General features: G+C 43.9%; 1 protein-coding gene across 1 annotated transcript in view; it reads left to right on the forward strand.

The window, feature by feature from the left end:
- LOC126355430 (uncharacterized) overlaps positions 1-17,056 on the forward strand; it is a 1,825,973-nt gene that overhangs the window by 1,394,890 nt on the left and 414,027 nt on the right. Inside the window, exon 6 of the mRNA XM_050005738.1 lies at positions 1,086-1,257. Coding sequence (XP_049861695.1) covers positions 1,086-1,257 — 172 coding nt within the window. The remainder of the gene's footprint in view (positions 1-1,085; positions 1,258-17,056) is intronic.

The following is a 17,056-nucleotide window of genomic DNA, read 5'->3' on the forward strand; positions in this document are numbered from 1 at the left end:
AAAATTATATCATCATACTATACTTGGTTCAGGAGATATAACACCATAGGCGTTGAGATGCGTGAAAATCAAGCTTTTGGTTATAATGGAGCGCAGATTATCCAGAAAAAACTCATCCAGAGTTCGATAATGAGGCCACGTAGCGACACCCAACAAAAATTAGACGTGACTATTATGTGTGTGGTGTCTGTTCTTCCGAACGTGTCCCAAATAACAGACACCACACATATTATAGTAGAACTAAGCCTTTGATGGTATCTTCAGTGTTGATGCACCCTAGGTCTAATGTCTTGTGGGAATCATGCAAGATGCTGCGAGCAGTGAGGAAATGGACAAGGGGGTGCTAAGAGAGTAGTGTGCGACATGTTTGGAATCTAAATCGGACATTAAACGTGCTCGGATAACCGAACTTCTTGAGACGACCGCTCGAGTACAGCAGAAAATCCGGGTTCGACTCCCGGTCGGCACAAATTTTCACTTGTCGCCTTTGAATTGTCTCAATGCATTCTTGCAGCTGACATTGGTATTTGTCTTTCGTCTTATGAGACGCAATTTGACAACTATTCTAAACTTTTCTAGGTTAGATGCTTAAGGTCAAATACCCTTGTATTTAACACACTAACTCGTTTGTGAAGTAACTGGACGTTCGAAGCTACTTTATAATGGGAGATCTGTTCTTAAAAGACTTGAGAGTTACTGGTAATTTCGAGAAGGGAAAGAAAATAAGAAAATTTTAACTACACGAAGAAAGCTGATAAACATAAAAAATCGATATGGAAAGGGAAGGATATTTTCAAGCAAATTTATATAGTGGCGCAAGAGGGTCTCTCAATTTACATCAAAACTAATTATGCCGAATTTTTAGTAATAGTTTACAAGCGGCTTTCGTCTGAAGGGGTCGATATGAAGAAGGGAGAGTTCGCAGTGGATATGAAACTAATAGCGAGTTCAGTGGAGTTATACCACCAGTGATAAGAAACTACTTTCTGTGTCAACACCTCGGTTTTTCTCTTATGTGTTGCAGATATTAGTGTGAAAGTATCTCCGTGTCGTTTGTAACCCCTTGTGACGGCCTCTTGTTGCAGAGTACGTGGCGCTGCAGCATCTGCAGGCGAAAGCTGCAGTCGCGCGCGGCGCCGCCCGTCATGACGCAGGAGTCCACGGACAGCCTGCTGGACGTTCCAGTGCTGGAGGCGCTGCAACGCAGACACTCCGACGTCAAGATCGGCTCCGGCAGCTCGCTCACCGTCAGCGGAGGTCAGTATACGCTGCAGGCTGCAGGCTGCCCGCTGACCACCTCCACCTTACAATCCCTACGGCAGCCGCTGGGAAACGTAGTGACAACTCACATTACTGATTCTACACATTGCAACACAATAACGGGAGAATGCAGATTAACTTTAATTGAATGTTGGTACTTTGCAGAACATGAGAATAAAATTAAAAAGATCAAGACTTCTATGATGTTCTGCAATTCTTATTTACACTGTGCAACAAAATTAAAGGATTATTTTTCTAAAACCTCGTTATTGTCTCACATTTTGACGCATAACTTTGAGATTTGACTCAACTGTGCCTACAGCCTTTTCCTGAAACAGTGCAAAGGCGTGGCGGCCTGCGACGCCACCCTCTGGCTCGACCACGTTTCAAACAGTTCAAACAGCGATGTGTTGCCACATGAAGCAAAGAAGAAGAAGAAAAAAGACCACGGATCAGAAGTTCATGTGGGCTGTAAGGTAGGTTAATGATGTCACTTTGACACCACATTTCAGAAAAAAATTCTACACAATGCAGCCGTTGATGTGTTACAAGATGGGAAGCTCTTCAGACCCACTCTTAGCCACGTTTCATCCCTTCATTTAACGCCTCTACAATGGAGGTCACAACCGCGACACCCAGAGTTGAAATCACGTGGTTTTCTTACGGATGATGGAGGAAACCATTTAAGACACATCTCGCTCAGAATCGATATGAAAAGGCCTCATAGTGTGACAATAAAGGTCGTCAATGAAACCACCCCTTCCCTTGGAGCGTCGATTGCCACACATTTCGCTGTCGGAAACGACAGTTCGCAGAACGATGGCCAACAGAACGATTGTCTCGGTGAAGGTCGACACTGCTACCAACCCTTGGGCAGTTCAAATAATCGTAGGACATGATGGGGCTACAACCCCACTGAATGCAGTCTGGCTCCTTTGGAATATTGTGCAACTGTTGTTTTTGCTACGTTACACAGGATCAAACACCTGGGGACCGTTATCAACCATTCGACAGAATTTGCACGTGATTAGAAGGAGAGAAGCGCTTTTGTTCTTTTCCATCCTTCATTTCTAGCGACCCCATGTGGTATGATCACGAAGGAGAATTGGAAGTTTTTGGTAAGTTCCATGGGACCAAACTGCTGATGTCATCGGTCCATAGGCTTACACACTACTTAATCTAACTTACAACAATGAGCGTGGGTGTTGCCGGTCTGTGGAATCTTAGAGGGGCCCTTTTCAGTGTCATTCCCACCTAAGTTAACGTTCCATCCCTCCGTGATAACTCCACACGACGGAACGAAAAAGGAACGATGGAAAAGCATAAAAACGCTCTTCTGCTACGGACCTCGTACACATTTCTTCGAATGGTTTTGAAACTTGATTCCACAATGTAATAGCAGTAGTACAACATTCCAAAGGACTCAGACTACATTCAGTTGGGCTGTAGCCCCACCATGTCCTACGAGAAGGGCTGAGGCTCCCAGGGGTTGGTAGAATTGTCGAACATTGTCAACAACATCGAACTGTTGGCTCAAATGGTTCAAATGGCTCTGAGCACTATGGGACTTAACAGCTGTGGTCATCAGTCCCCTAGAACATAGAACTACTTAAACCAAACTAACCTAAGGACATCACACACATCCATGCCCGAGGCAGGATTCGAACCTGCGACCGTAACAGTCGCACGGTTCCGGTTTGCGTGCCTAGAATCGCGAGACCACCGCGGCCGGCTCGAACTGTTGGCCACTGCGCTGCGAAATGTCGTTTTGTACTGAAAAATGTCTGGCAGTCAACATCCCAATGTAAAGGTTGGCTTCATTCACCCCCTTTGTGCTAGACCTTGAGACCTTTTCATCATGAGTCCCAGCAGCGGTATATCTGAAATGTTCGTCTCGACCATCAATAAGAAAACTGGGTGTCCGCAGTTCTGACGTCCACTGCAGAGGCAACAGAAGGAGTGAAATGTTTTCAAGTCTGTAACGACGTTGCCATCCTGTGACATGTCCTCGATGGTGTTGGCCAGAATTGTCGTGAAATGTTATGCGAACGTGACACCACTAACCCACCTTACAGGTCACACGATTTTTTTTTCATGTTTCGACAAGCTGCTGTTTGAAGCGTCGCTAGCCTGTGGGTAACGTCGCAGTTGACCACGCTTTTGCACCATTACATGGGAAGGCTGTACTGTAGGCACAGTTGAGAAAAATTTCAGAGTTAATCGTCGGTATGGAAGACAATTATACCGTTTCGAAAAAGTGGTCTTTTAATTTTGTTGCGGAATTTATTTAATCCCGAGGGGGTATTCGGATTCCTTGGTCATCGTCAAATGTCACTGATGGTAACAACCGCTGATAAAACGACGTGTGACTTCGAGAGATTTGATTTCTTTTATTTGGGTTTCGGCGCTGCTGCAACGTAAAGCCAGCACGTTTTTCTGTAAAAATTCAAATCATAACAGATGTGTATATGATTTTGTCTGGGAATATTCAGATGACTTACATTAATCTGTAACGACTATAAACAGTTTACAACACATTATTCAAAATGGCTAAAATATTGATGGTACTGAACAAACACTGTTTGTTTGCCTTATTTCACAAATTCTATTATTAATGTTACTGAACAACGTAGGTTTGGGGTTATAAAGCCATTTTAAGTACATTACTGATTCCGAAAGCATAACACACAAATAACCATGATGATAAGGCTAAGACAGTCGTCCTAACTTTTCAATGTATCGATCCATGACTTAACGTAAAATTGTTTCAACGACCTTTTTTCAACAGTTACATATCGAGTTACACAATTCAACAATTACACTAACATGACGGGACTAACGCTATGCATTGGAAAAGAACTTTTTACTGCTGATGGACTGAAACCCAAAGTTTTATTTTTATCCTGGAGATATAATATCATCTAAAAGAGGTGAATAATTGAATTGGGTTTGCTCACTTAATAATAGATGTGGGGATGTACACATCTGTCTTCTAATTTCTACGATTTCTAATTGGTTGAGTTTGCCCCACTTTCCCTCAGTAGTTAAGGCTTGTACATCTATTATGTATTTGTTGTCCTGCTTCAGAGTGTTCGGCAAAGAGTAAATCAGGCTTCTTCAGTCTACAGCTTCTATGACGTTCTTTAAGCCTGTAGCAGATTGACCTCCCCGTCTGTCCAATGTAGCAAGACTGACGCTCACGGCATGTGATTTTATAAACCCCACTTTTTATGATGGATGGTTCTTTGTCTTTTGCATTGAACAGGCAACTACCTATTGTCTGAGAAACAAAGAAAAACAAAGAGCAACCCATTGCCTTCAAAATTATACTTATCCTTCTTCCAGTTTTCCCTATGAAAGGTAATCTGCACTATTTCTTTTCCATTTTGTCTGTGTTTTCCGTTGGGGACCCTAGGGACCTAGCTTGCTTCTTTATCTTCTTACCTACAATATCATCAATGATGTTAGCCATAAATTCATTATTTTTGGCTATTTTTTTAATTGTATTAAGTTCCTCATCAAAGTCTTCTTGGTAAATAGGGATAGAAAGGAGACGGTGGGTCATTTGGTGGTATTCTGCATGTTTACAGGCTGTAGGATGTTGGGAGGAAGCCGTGATGAATGTGTAAGCCAAGGAGTCTCTTGGATAAATTTTAAATTTATGGTTACTATCTTCCATCTTTAAGCTTATGTCCAGGAAATTTGGCTGCCCCCCTCCCCAACTCTCTGCTGACCTGTATGTTGGTATGACATTGGTTCATATTTTCCACAAATTTGTGGAGTTGTCTATTTGAACCTTTCTACACACAAAGAATATAATATACATATCGGTACCGATACACAACGTATTTTGACAGTGGTTTCCTCTTAATAAAATCAGTCTCCCACTTGCCCATGAACATTTCTGCTAGAAAGGGAGATAAGGGTGAGCCCATTGCTGTAACGGTAGTAACAAAACGTTTTAAATTACAAAAACAGTATTTGTTTAATTAATTTACAATGTTTCACAAAGAACCAACAGTTTATCCAATTAAAATGACATTGATGGTAATCAGGTCACACGTATTTAAGGGAAACGTTTCAAACATTCTGTCTCGGATTCTTCGTCAGACGTTAATCCGATGAATTACCTAAAGTATCGCCAGCACGGGTGGCTGGCATTCTAGAAACTTCAATCTCCATTATTAATGGTGGACTGGGGCCGAACCTGCGGCCGCAGGTTCTCGTACCTGGTGCGTCAACGTCCAAGGGATTTCCGATGCTGTTCTCCTCTTGCTGCTTGCAACGCTCGTTCGCTGCCGCACGGGAATCCAGAATCCGTTTACCTTGAGACTTTCTTCTCTCTTTGCAGAAAATATTCTTGTGTTATATAAGTCGTTGTAAGAAGCAGAAGATTAAGATAGAGAAAGTATATGAGAATAATGAACGCGTATTTCAGTGTTTAAAGGGAGATGAAATTCTGGAAATAATGGATGATTGGAACACTATAGAAAAGGAAGGAAATACTCCATCTGGATTACCTCATGGTGAGACAGAGGTTAGGAAATCGGCTATTAGACTCTTAGGCATTCTTAGAAACAGATAAGAACTCAGATCACAATTTAGTAACGACGGAGAGAAGACTGAAGTTTACAGGAATCGCCCGGACGAATCAGTGGGAAGGAAGTGGGATACTAAAGTACTGACGAATGATGAGACGCCTTTGAAGGTTGTTGAAGACGTGGATACTCCTATAAGGAATGCTTCAGTAAGCAGTTCAGTTGAAGACAAGTGGAACGCAGATTGGACAGATGGCCCCGGTAGTCTCGCGGTTCTAGGCGCGCAGTCCGGAACCGTGCGACTGCTACGGTCGCAGGTTCGAATCCTGCTCGGGCATGGATGTGTGTGATGTCCCTAGGTTAGTTAGGTTTAAGTAGTTCTAAGCTCTAGGGGACTAATGACCACAGCAGTTGAGTCCCATAGTGCTCAGAGCCATTTGAACCATTTGGACCAGATTGGACAGCCAAACACATTTATGAGGTAGCAAAGTGCGAAGAAACCTTGGATAACAGAAGAAATACTGCAACTGATCAACGAAAGAAAAAAAGGAAAAACTGATGAGAGAAAGAAAGTAATAGCTTTATACACTCCTGGAAATTGAAATAAGAACACCGTGAATTCATTGTCCCAGGAAGGGGAAACTTTATTGACACATTCCTGGGGTCATATACATCACATGATCACACTGACAGAACCACAGGCACATAGACACAGGCAACAGAGCATGCACAATGTCGGCACTAGTACAGTGTATACCCACCTTTCGCAGCAATGCAGGCTGCTATTCTCCCATGGAGACGATCGTAGAGATGCTGGATGTAGTCCTGTGGAACAGCTTGCCATGCCATTTCCACCTGGCGCCTCAGTTGGACCAGCGTTCGTGCTGGACGTGTTAGACCGCGTGAGACGACGCTTCATCCAGTCCCAAACATGCTTAGTGGGGGACAGATCCGGAGATCTTGCTGGCCATGGTAGTTGACTTACACCTTCTAGAGCACGTTGGGTGGCACGGGATACATGCGGACGTGCATTGTCCTGTTGGAACAGCAAGTTCCCCTGCCGGTCTAGGAATGGTAGAACGATGGGTTCGATGACGGTTTGGATGTACCGTGCACTATTCAGTGTCCCCTCGACGATCACCAGAGGTGTACATCCAGTGTAGGAGATCGCTCCCCACACCATGATGCCGGGTGTTGGCCCTGTGTGCCTCGGTCGTATGCAGTCCTAATTGTGGCGCTCACCTGCACGGAGCCAAACACGCATACGACCATCATTGGCACCAAGGCAGAAGCGACTCTCATCGCTGAAGACGACACGTCTCCATTCGTCCCTCCATTCACGCCTGTCGCGACACCACTGGAGGCGGGCTGCACGATGTTGGGGCGTGAGCGGAAGACGGCCTAACGGTGTGCGGGACCGTAGCCCAGCTTCATGGAGACGGTTGCGGATGGTCCTCGCCGATACCCCAGGAGCAACAGTGTCCCTAATTTGCTGGGAAGTGGCGGTGCGGTCCCCTACGGCACTGCGTAGGATCCTACGGTCTTGGCGTGCATCCGTGCGTCGCTGCGGTCCGGTCCCAGGTCGACGGGCACGTGCACCTTCCGCCGACCACTGGCGACAACATCGATGTACTGTGGAGACCTAACGCCCCACGTGTTGAGCAATTCGGCGGTACGTCCACCCGGCCTCCCGCATGCCCACTATACGCCCTCGCTCAAAGTCCGTCAACTGCACATACGGTTCACGTCCACGCTGTCGCGGCATGCTACCAGTGTTAAAGACTGCGATGGAGCTCCGTATGCCACGGCAAACTGGCTGACACTGACGGCGGCGGTGCACAAATGCTGCGCAGCACCATTCGACGGCCAACACCGCGGTTCCTGGTGTGTCCGCTGTGCCGTGCGTGTGATCATTGCTTGTACAGCCCTCTCGCAGTGTCCGGAGCAAGTAAGGTGGGTCTGACACACCGGTGTCAATGTGTTCTTTTTTCCATTTCCAGGAGTGTATAAAAGACGTCGGGCTGAAATAAACAGAAATTCCGGAAAATCTAAAGCGATATGGCATCAGAAAGAAATCGAAAAGGAATGCTCTTCGGAAGCAATAATCCAGGATATAGTAAAATCAAAATAGCCTTCGGAGAAATTAAAAGCAAAGGCATCAACATTAAGAATCGAATATGAATTTCCCAGCTAAACGCAGACAAGAGGGCGGAGAAGAAGAGTTCACTGGAGACCTCTACGATGAAAAGAATTTATCAGATGAGTTTATTAAGGCCTTGAATGACATGTGGTCAGTTAAGGCAGAAGAGATAGGTAACACTGCTTCTGAATTTCTGAAATCGTTAGGTGGAGTGGCAACCAAACGACTATTTAAGTTGATGTGTAGATGGCGACGTACCATCAGAAAAATGTCACCCATACAGATCGGAAAACAGCAACGGCAAATATGTGCGAGAACTATCGCACAGTCAGCTTAATAGCACATACATTCAAGCTGCTGAAAAGCGTACTATACAGAAAAATGGGAAAGAAAATCAAGGAGCTGTTAAATGTTTATCGTTTCTATTTTTGGAAAGGTAAAGGCACAAGAGAGGCAGTCCTAACGTTGCGGAAACAAAATTAAGACAGGTTCAGACGACATGTCGACCTACAAATAGTGTTCATCAGACTAAAATGGTACGAAATGTTCAAAATTCTTATAAAAATAAAGATAGGCGGTAACATGCAATGTGTACAAACACCAAGAGGGAACGGCAATGGAAGACCGAGAGCGAAATGCTCGGATTAAAATGGATTTAAGTTCGCAACCCCGTCTTTGGCCCTTATTGTACAGTCTATACACCGAAGAAACAATCGAGGCAGTGAAGGACTGGATTAAAAGTCAAGGTGAAAGGAAATCACTGATGAGATTCGGTAATTACAGTGCTAAACTCCGTCATAAGGAAGAAGGATCACAGGACCCGTTGAATTGAATGAACTGTCTAATGTGAATTTTCAGGTTTTGGCGGCACAAAGACTGTCCCATTAAGTTTCGGGTGTGCAGCCGCAATAAATCTCCTTCTAATGTTTCGCCTGTATAACGTTCAGCCATCTTCAGTGGTCGCTTCGTCCCTTTATACTGTTGTACCGCGCGACTGCGCATGCGGCCACAGATGGAGATGCGCCAGAGACGTTGTTTGGCGGCAGAGTTGTATCTATGACTCCGCAGTTGATCAATGTTGGCATATCGATATATCATTGTGAACCTTTAAATAGATGGCCTTCCTGCCATATGTGGGTAGCCTCTCATCTCATCAAACATAGGACGCATTCTCGGCAGACACAAAGTGAAAGTGATTTTTCGTCCTCCACCTAAGACAGCTGCACTCGTGGGCTCCGCCAAAGATGATTTGCTGCTCCGAAAATCTGGAGTTTACAAAATTCCATGTGAATGTGGCCTTTCTTAGATCGGACAAACAACTCGTACTGTCCAAGAAAGATGTACAGAACACCAGAGGTACACACGACTTTTACAACTTAACAAGTCGGCAGTGGCAGAGCACTGTATTGATAATAGTCACAGTATATTGTATGACAACGTCGAAATTTTGGCAACTACACTCCTGGAAATGGAAAAAAGAACACATTGACACCGGTGTGTCAGACCCACCATACTTGCTCCGGACACTGCGAGAGGGCTGTACAAGCAATGATCACACGCACGGCACAGCGGACACACCAGGAACCGCGGTGTTGGCCGTCGAATGGCGCTAGCTGCGCAGCATTTGTGCACCGCCGCCGTCAGTGTCAGCCAGTTTGCCGTGGCATACGGAGCTCCATCGCAGTCTTTAACACTGGTAGCATGCCGCGACAGCGTGGACGTGAACCGTATGTGCAGTTGACGGACTTTGAGCGAGGGCATACAGTGGGCATGCGGGAGGCCGGGTGGACGTACCGCCGAATTGCTCAACTCGTGGGGCGTTAGGTCTCCACAGTACATCGATGTTTTCGCCAGTGGTCGGCGGAAGGTGCACGTGCCCGTCGACCTGGGACCGGACCGCAGCGACGCACAGATGCACGCCAAGACCGTAGGATCCTACGCAGTGCCGTAGGGGACCGCACCGCCACTTCCCAGCAAATTAGTGACACTGTTGCTCCTGGGGTATCGGCGAGGACCATTCGCAACCGTCTCCATGAAGCTGGGCTACGGTCCCGCACACCGTGAGGCCGTCTTCCGCTCACGCCCCAACATCGTGCAGCCCGCCTCCAGTGGTGTCGCGACAGGCGTGAATGGAGGGACGAATGGAGACGTGTCGTCTTCAGCGATGAGAGTCGCTTCTGCCTTGGTGCCAATGATGGTCGTATGCGTGTTGGCGCAGTGCAGGTGAGCGCCACAATCAGGACTGCATACGACCGAGGCACACAGGGCCACCACCAGGCATCATGGTGTGGGGAGCGATCTCCTACACTGGATGTACACCTCTGGTGATCGTCGAGGGGACACTGAATAGTGCACGGTACATCCAAACCGTCATCGAACCCATCGTTCTACCATTCCTAGACCGGCAGGGGAACTTGCTGTTCCAACAGGACAATGCACGTCCGCATGTATCCTGTGCCACCCAACTTGCTCTAGAAGGTGTAAGGCAACTACCCTGGCCAGCAAGATCTCCGGATATGTCCCCCATTAAGCATGTTTGGGACTGGATGAAGCGTCGTCTCACGCGGTCTAACACGTCCAGCACGAACGCTGGTCCAACTGAGGCGCCAGGTGGAAATGGCATGGCAAGCCGTTCCACAGGACTACATCCAGCATCTCTACGATCGTCTCCATGGGAGAATAGCAGCCTGCATTGCTGCGAAAGTTGCCTAGTGCCGACATTGTGCATGCTCTGTTGCCTGTGTCTATGTGCCTGTGGTTCTGTCAGTGTGATCATGTGATGTATCTGACCCCAGGAATGTGTCAATAAAGTTTCCCCTTCCTGGGACAATGAATTCACGGTGTTCTTATTTCAATTTCCAGGAGTGTACATCGTCCATTTGGGACTCGATAGTAGAGGAGGTCATTGAAATTCGCTTGTCGACGATCTTTATTAATAGAGATAGTGGTTTCAATCTTTATAAATCCTGGGATCCGGCACTTGCTGTAATAAACTCGCAAATATGGCGTCACAGTGCAGCTCACAATGATATATTGATATGCCAACAAAGATCAACTGCGGAGTCATAGATACAACCCACGCATTATTCACGTCTCTGCCACCGACAAACGTCTCTGGCGCATTTGCATCTGTGGCCGCATGCGCAGTCGCTCGGTACAACAGTATAACGGGACGAAGCGAGCACTGGAGCGGCAGTCTTGCGGCTCACTCTGAAGATGGCTGAACGTTATATAGCCGAAATATTAGAAGAAGAAGAAGAAGAAGAAGAAGAAGAAGAAGAAGAAGAAGGAAATTTCTTGCTGCTGCACACCCGAAACTTAATGGAACGAACTGTCTAATGATTGCAGAATATGGATTGACAGTAACCCGAAAAAAAAAGATGGAAGTAATAAGATGCGGCATAAATGAGATCAGCGATTAACTTATCATCTAAATTCGTGACCACGAAGAAGTCGACATGAATAAATTGTGCTAACTCGAAACAACACGTGACAGGCTAATAAAAGGCGACATAATAGGCAGACTAGCACAGACAGAGAGAGTGTATTCCTTCGGAACGAAATCTACTGGTGTAATATGCTTTGACTTGGAGACGAAATCCTGAGGATATTCTTTTGCAACACAACATTGTACGATAGAGAATCTCGGACTGTTGAGAAACAGGATAAAATAAAGATGTGAAAAACACGGACAAGAGGAAGTGATAGGATGTAGGACGAGTGGTAAGAGATCACGGAATATCTTCTGTAGTAGTAGAGGGAATTGTTGACGGTGAAAAGAGTAGAGGGAGAGAGGGATAGAAATACATACAGAAAACCACTGAGGAGACAGGGTGCAAGTGCTACGCCGAGTTGGAGAGGCTATTTTAAGTGAAAAATTCTTGGTGGACCATATCAGACCAGTCAGAAGACCGATGACTCAAAAAAAAATAATTTTTTAAGTCCTAACTGCCTCCTACGTTCATCCTTGCATTACAAAAAACAGTTGATTAAGATCTCGCGTTTCCTGGGCGCCGCAGGTGCAGCTGTCAGTAAGACCTTACTTCAAACGGTGAACGTGGTGTGGGAAACAGTAGTGATTAAATAATATACGAGTAGTTGATGTGATGGCTTGTGGACGCGATACTTAGTTATAATGCCAGGGCTGTAGCGTAATGTTTCGTTAGATTCAGATGTAACATTGCTCTTTCGATTCAGGTCACATAAGCGGCACATACCTTTTGTCAAAGAGAATGTGGCATTAGTTCCGAAACTACATACTTAATCTCTACCTTTATTAAAGGGAACATAAAAATTAACTCTACTCTTGCTATTGCATAATTGAAACTCAGCTTAACAGAGTAGAAAAAGGAAACGCTGTTTGGTCAATTATAAGTAACACAGCATTTCAAATGTTTGCAGTACTGATACAGGTTACTGTTTATAACATTGAAAGGTGTGCTTCTCAGATGTGCCGTATGTAGGATAGGAGTACTTACAGTGTGTACAGTTTTCTAGATATGCTATAAAAAACAAAATAAATTGAAGATTCCACCTCTAGTTAATTTCAAAATGACAAATTCTCATTGAATTTGTAAGCGAATATTATGTGAACATTATAGCAGATTTTTCTGTAATTCATAATATATCTCGAACTTTAGTCGCTCAGGGTTTTCCACTTGTGTGGACAAACTCTGAATTTGAGACTCCATAGCAGCACGCTGTTTCTCACGCACCGACATCCGACATAGTTGCACTACACACTGCCTTGTTACCAGCTACAATTTAGAGCCATCTAGTGGCAGTGGGATGCATACTGGCAGACATGCATAATGAAGATGTAGAATGTTAATGACGTTTGTTTTATTTAAAAACCTTTAAGAGATTTCGAACAACAAATTCTGAGGCACTGCTTTTCAGGACGACCTCGTAGAAACGATGTGATTCAGGCAGTGTCACCGGAATTCATTCGTATTTGTGAAAGCATAAGGACCCCTTACGTATCAGAAGATTGTTAAATCTTTCATGCAAGACCTTATATTCAGGAAATACATTATAATATTCAAAGGAAAACGTTATATCCATGCTGATGTAGAAAGTAATCTCAGACGTATATCGAAACAGTTGCAGTAATGTACTTAACGTTCTACGTTTTTATATTCATGAGTAGATACATAAATGGACAGAAAGATTAGAAATGTTTAACACCAGTTCGTCCTTAGAAGAGGAAAAATAACTGATACTACAGTTCGCAAAGCAACACATGTCGGATTTTAAAAGGATGACATAAAGAGGAGACTAGAAGAGGTAAAGAGGGCATTCATTGCGAAAAGAAGACTGCTAGTATCAAAAATAATTCATAATGTGAAGAATACATTTCTGAGAACGTACGTTTGAAGCAGAGCATTGTTTGGTAGGTAATCATGAACGGTGTGAAAACCAGAAGAGAAAAAAATCGAAGCATTGGTGTTATAGAAGGATGTTGGAAATCAGTTAGATTAGAAAGATAGGAATCAGGAGGTTCTCTGTAGAACCGGCGAGGAAGGTAACATATAAAAAACACTGACAGGAACAAGAGTCAAGATAATACGACGTGTGTGAAGACGTCAGCGAGTAACTTCAGTATTGAGGAAACTGAAGAGAGTAAAAATGGTAGGGGAAGTCAGAGATTGGGAACGCATTCGCTAAATACCAGAGGACACTGGTAGTTAGTACAGTGGTGAGATTAAGACGTTGGCACAAGAGAGGAGGTCATGGCGGGTCGCATCAGATCAGTCAGAAAATTTCATTCGTGGAGAGCTCAAAGCGTACTGAGAGACACAGGATAAAATATTGACTTACAACTGCCGTCTCTCTCAGCAAACGATATACTAAGATTACTAGCTGCATCATGCAACACACAGCTGGTCTACTCTTATTTTGACAATAAATTTAGGTCACATTCTTGCAGTCTTCGGATAATAAAAGACATACGTGTGCATTCCAAAATTATCAGAATGTAAACAAAGTTGACTGCAAAAGAAAATTAAGACTAAGTAGAGCTGTGCATTGCACGATGCAGTTCGTAACCTTTCAGAACGCTGCTCAACACAGAACTGAAACCAAGTTCTGCCAGTCGGTTGGAACGTAGGTTCTGTACTTGGTGTACAGTACTTTTTCGTGTTTTTTACTTCTGGCTGGTGTTACTAAAAAAATTGGAAATAACAGGTTTCAAGAACAGAACGAAGTTGCAGCATCCGATCCTTCCCAGACATTACAGCCGTATTCAGAGCACTTCTCAATGAATTTGTCGCTTAAAATACCTTACGAGGGGACCACTTCTACTACTCATTGCCGATTTCGTTCAGATTTATGGTGCATGTAGGGCGTGGCCAGAAATGGGAGTAACAGAAGTAAGAGGTCCGTATGGACAAGCGTTTACAAATAACCGGATTTTTGACATTGGTCAGGTAAACCGTGAGCCATTTATGTTAACATAAGTTGCAGGCACCGGCTGGCGCTGCGGAAAGAGAATGGAAATATGAGGGTCGTAGGGCTGTGTCTCTACGTGGAAACTTTTTTTTTTATTTCCAGTTTTTACTTTATTGAAACTGAAAATAAACTGGAATAATTCTCAGTATATTGTAATTGCATTTGTTCCTCTTTTCATAAAAAGCCTCAACAGAAAAGGGAAATGAAAGTTTCGTATTTCAAATACATTTCCAGGACGTTATTCAAAATGAACACGAGAACATTCTATATAAAATTAGATAATATCGTTGTTTTACAGTTGATGATTTACACGTGGTAGGATGATAGTCATCGTAAAAACAGGGAAAGCAGTAGTTTTCTTGGCACCAGGAACCTGTGTTCGTGTTCACATACCAAGGGTTGCTGGAAGGTCAAGATGAATGTAACGGTGTACATAATCCTGTACGCTTCAATTACATACAATTTCTTTTTCTTTTCCATCATGACATTACTAGACCACATAAGAGAGCTACGGCGTCTGCAACAAGCCGATGCCCTGGGTTCAATCTCATCGATTATCCCCCATTCAGTCACGAGTTGGGTTCGTCCTATTTTAATCTCTTTACACACCTCAAACAACACCTTCGAGTACTTTTCTTCGATAAAGATGAAGCGCTACAAGTAGAAATACGATTGTAGCTCCGTCACGAAAGTCAAACATTCTACAGTGATGGTATCAACAAACTGGTCTTTGGAGAAATTTGTTCGTCACCAGGGTGACCATGTTAAGAAATACGAGTCAATAAGTAGACGTACAGAATAAAGTTGTAGAATGTTAGTAATTTTTTTTTCAAAAACCTTTAAGAGTTTTCACATAAGAAATTCGGCATTACTTTTCAGTACGCCTTCGTATGTTCTATCAGTTTCCGATTCAGCACGGATAAGATGTTCCTTCCAATTGGTAACTGGAATCCCTCTCGTAGAATGCTACAGTGAGAAGGAGTCGCTTGTGTATCATTAACTACAGTCTCTACTGTTAGCTGGATACATCTCTTCATTCGCTTTACCATTGCTTATGTTCAGAGACTACGCATATTACAAATACGACCTCATCATTTTAAATGTTTTTACATTGGTCATCAGCAATTTCTCGTAAAAACGACAGCTTCGTCAGGATAGAATCTGAAGGTTCGCAGGCGACAGCGAGATAAGGAACCAGTTATTTTTCACATGCTCCAATCTTGGGTGCAATAAGAAGCAACATTGTATTCTCGGCACAGTACTTAACAATTATTTTTGCTTTATGCGTATGGATATAATTGTTAATCTAGATTTTTAAAGCAAAATTCGCATTGTAAAACGTGCACTATGACGCACCTACTGTTAATTGGATTTCAAAAATACAGAAATTTGTGTAGATGTTGTCCTTCTGCTGCAGAAAACAGGGAAGGAGAAAACGCTAAAAGCCGGAAGGGCGTTAAATAAGGATTGTAAGGGTACTTTTGTTAGCATTTTGATAATTCCTTACTGTATAATTAGAAAACACATCAATTCGTGCGCTCGTGTTGTTATGGGACAAGGCAGCCGAAGCCGTGCGGACGACCAGGCCGCGCGATGGCAGAGTAAACATGGAGGCCAGCCGGCAATAAGGGCGTCGTGTTCCGGTCTGTGACGTGGATTGATGACGCACACCGTCTGGCACAGCAGCCCAGAAATCGAATATTGACCGCAGGTGATGCCGAGCTTTGCATTAAAGAGGGCCATCCTCAAGACGCTCACCTCTGCAGCCGACTACTGCATCCCAACTGCAGCAAGGTGCACTGTGACCTCGTAGTTGCCGCAACCCACACACAATACACGAAGGAAGGAACCAACAACTTCCTGATATCCACTCCACATAACAAACGGTGTTAAGCACACCGTTAGTAGCACTTATTCGTGCTAGCGCAGCCATAGGTTTTTACATAGAACTGTGACACAAAGAGATATGTTTGTTCATTTAGAGGTCACGATGAACTACGAGAGCTTGGTTCTAAGTTCTTTCACTTCTGACGTAAATTGTCTGAAGAAGCTCTCTACCAACACCATCTATAACTAAAAACAAAAGTTCTTAAGAGCACGATACAGTCACATTTCCCATTAGCTTCTTTTCTTCATTCATCTAGTTCCACAGGAGCTATGCGGGCCAAAGCTGTTTCCTCACGGAACGAGTCAGTATACTGCTTACAGAATTTTGATTAGAAAATTTATAAACAAAGAATTAATAAAATGCGACAAACGAGGAGTATTCGAGTAAATAAACCATTGTAGAAAAATGTTCTCAGTTACTGCGAGGAACTCCGGTAGAGAATAAGATTATGGCACAAAGAAACCTTCCAATTTCGATTTGAAAACCTGAGGGTTATCAGTCTTTTTTTGTTTTTCAGTTCTGTTGGAAGCCTATCGAAAATGAAACGAGTTGAATAATGCATATTGTTCAACAGTGCTTTAGGAAGTGTAAAACAAGTGTATATCCTTTTTCCGTCTAATGTGCACTAATGAAAGCTTAGGTGGCTTCTGAATGAATCAAAAATTGTTAAAAACAAATCTTATGTACACGGACGTCACAGACGGGTTTCCTAGACGCCTGATTAGCGGCCTATACGAAAGTCGGCTTACTCACACCGCAGATCTGTCCGACCGCCATTTT

The sequence above is a fragment of the Schistocerca gregaria genome, chromosome 3, assembly GCF_023897955.1.
Source record: "Schistocerca gregaria isolate iqSchGreg1 chromosome 3, iqSchGreg1.2, whole genome shotgun sequence".
Lineage (NCBI taxonomy): Eukaryota > Metazoa > Arthropoda > Insecta > Orthoptera > Acrididae > Schistocerca > Schistocerca gregaria.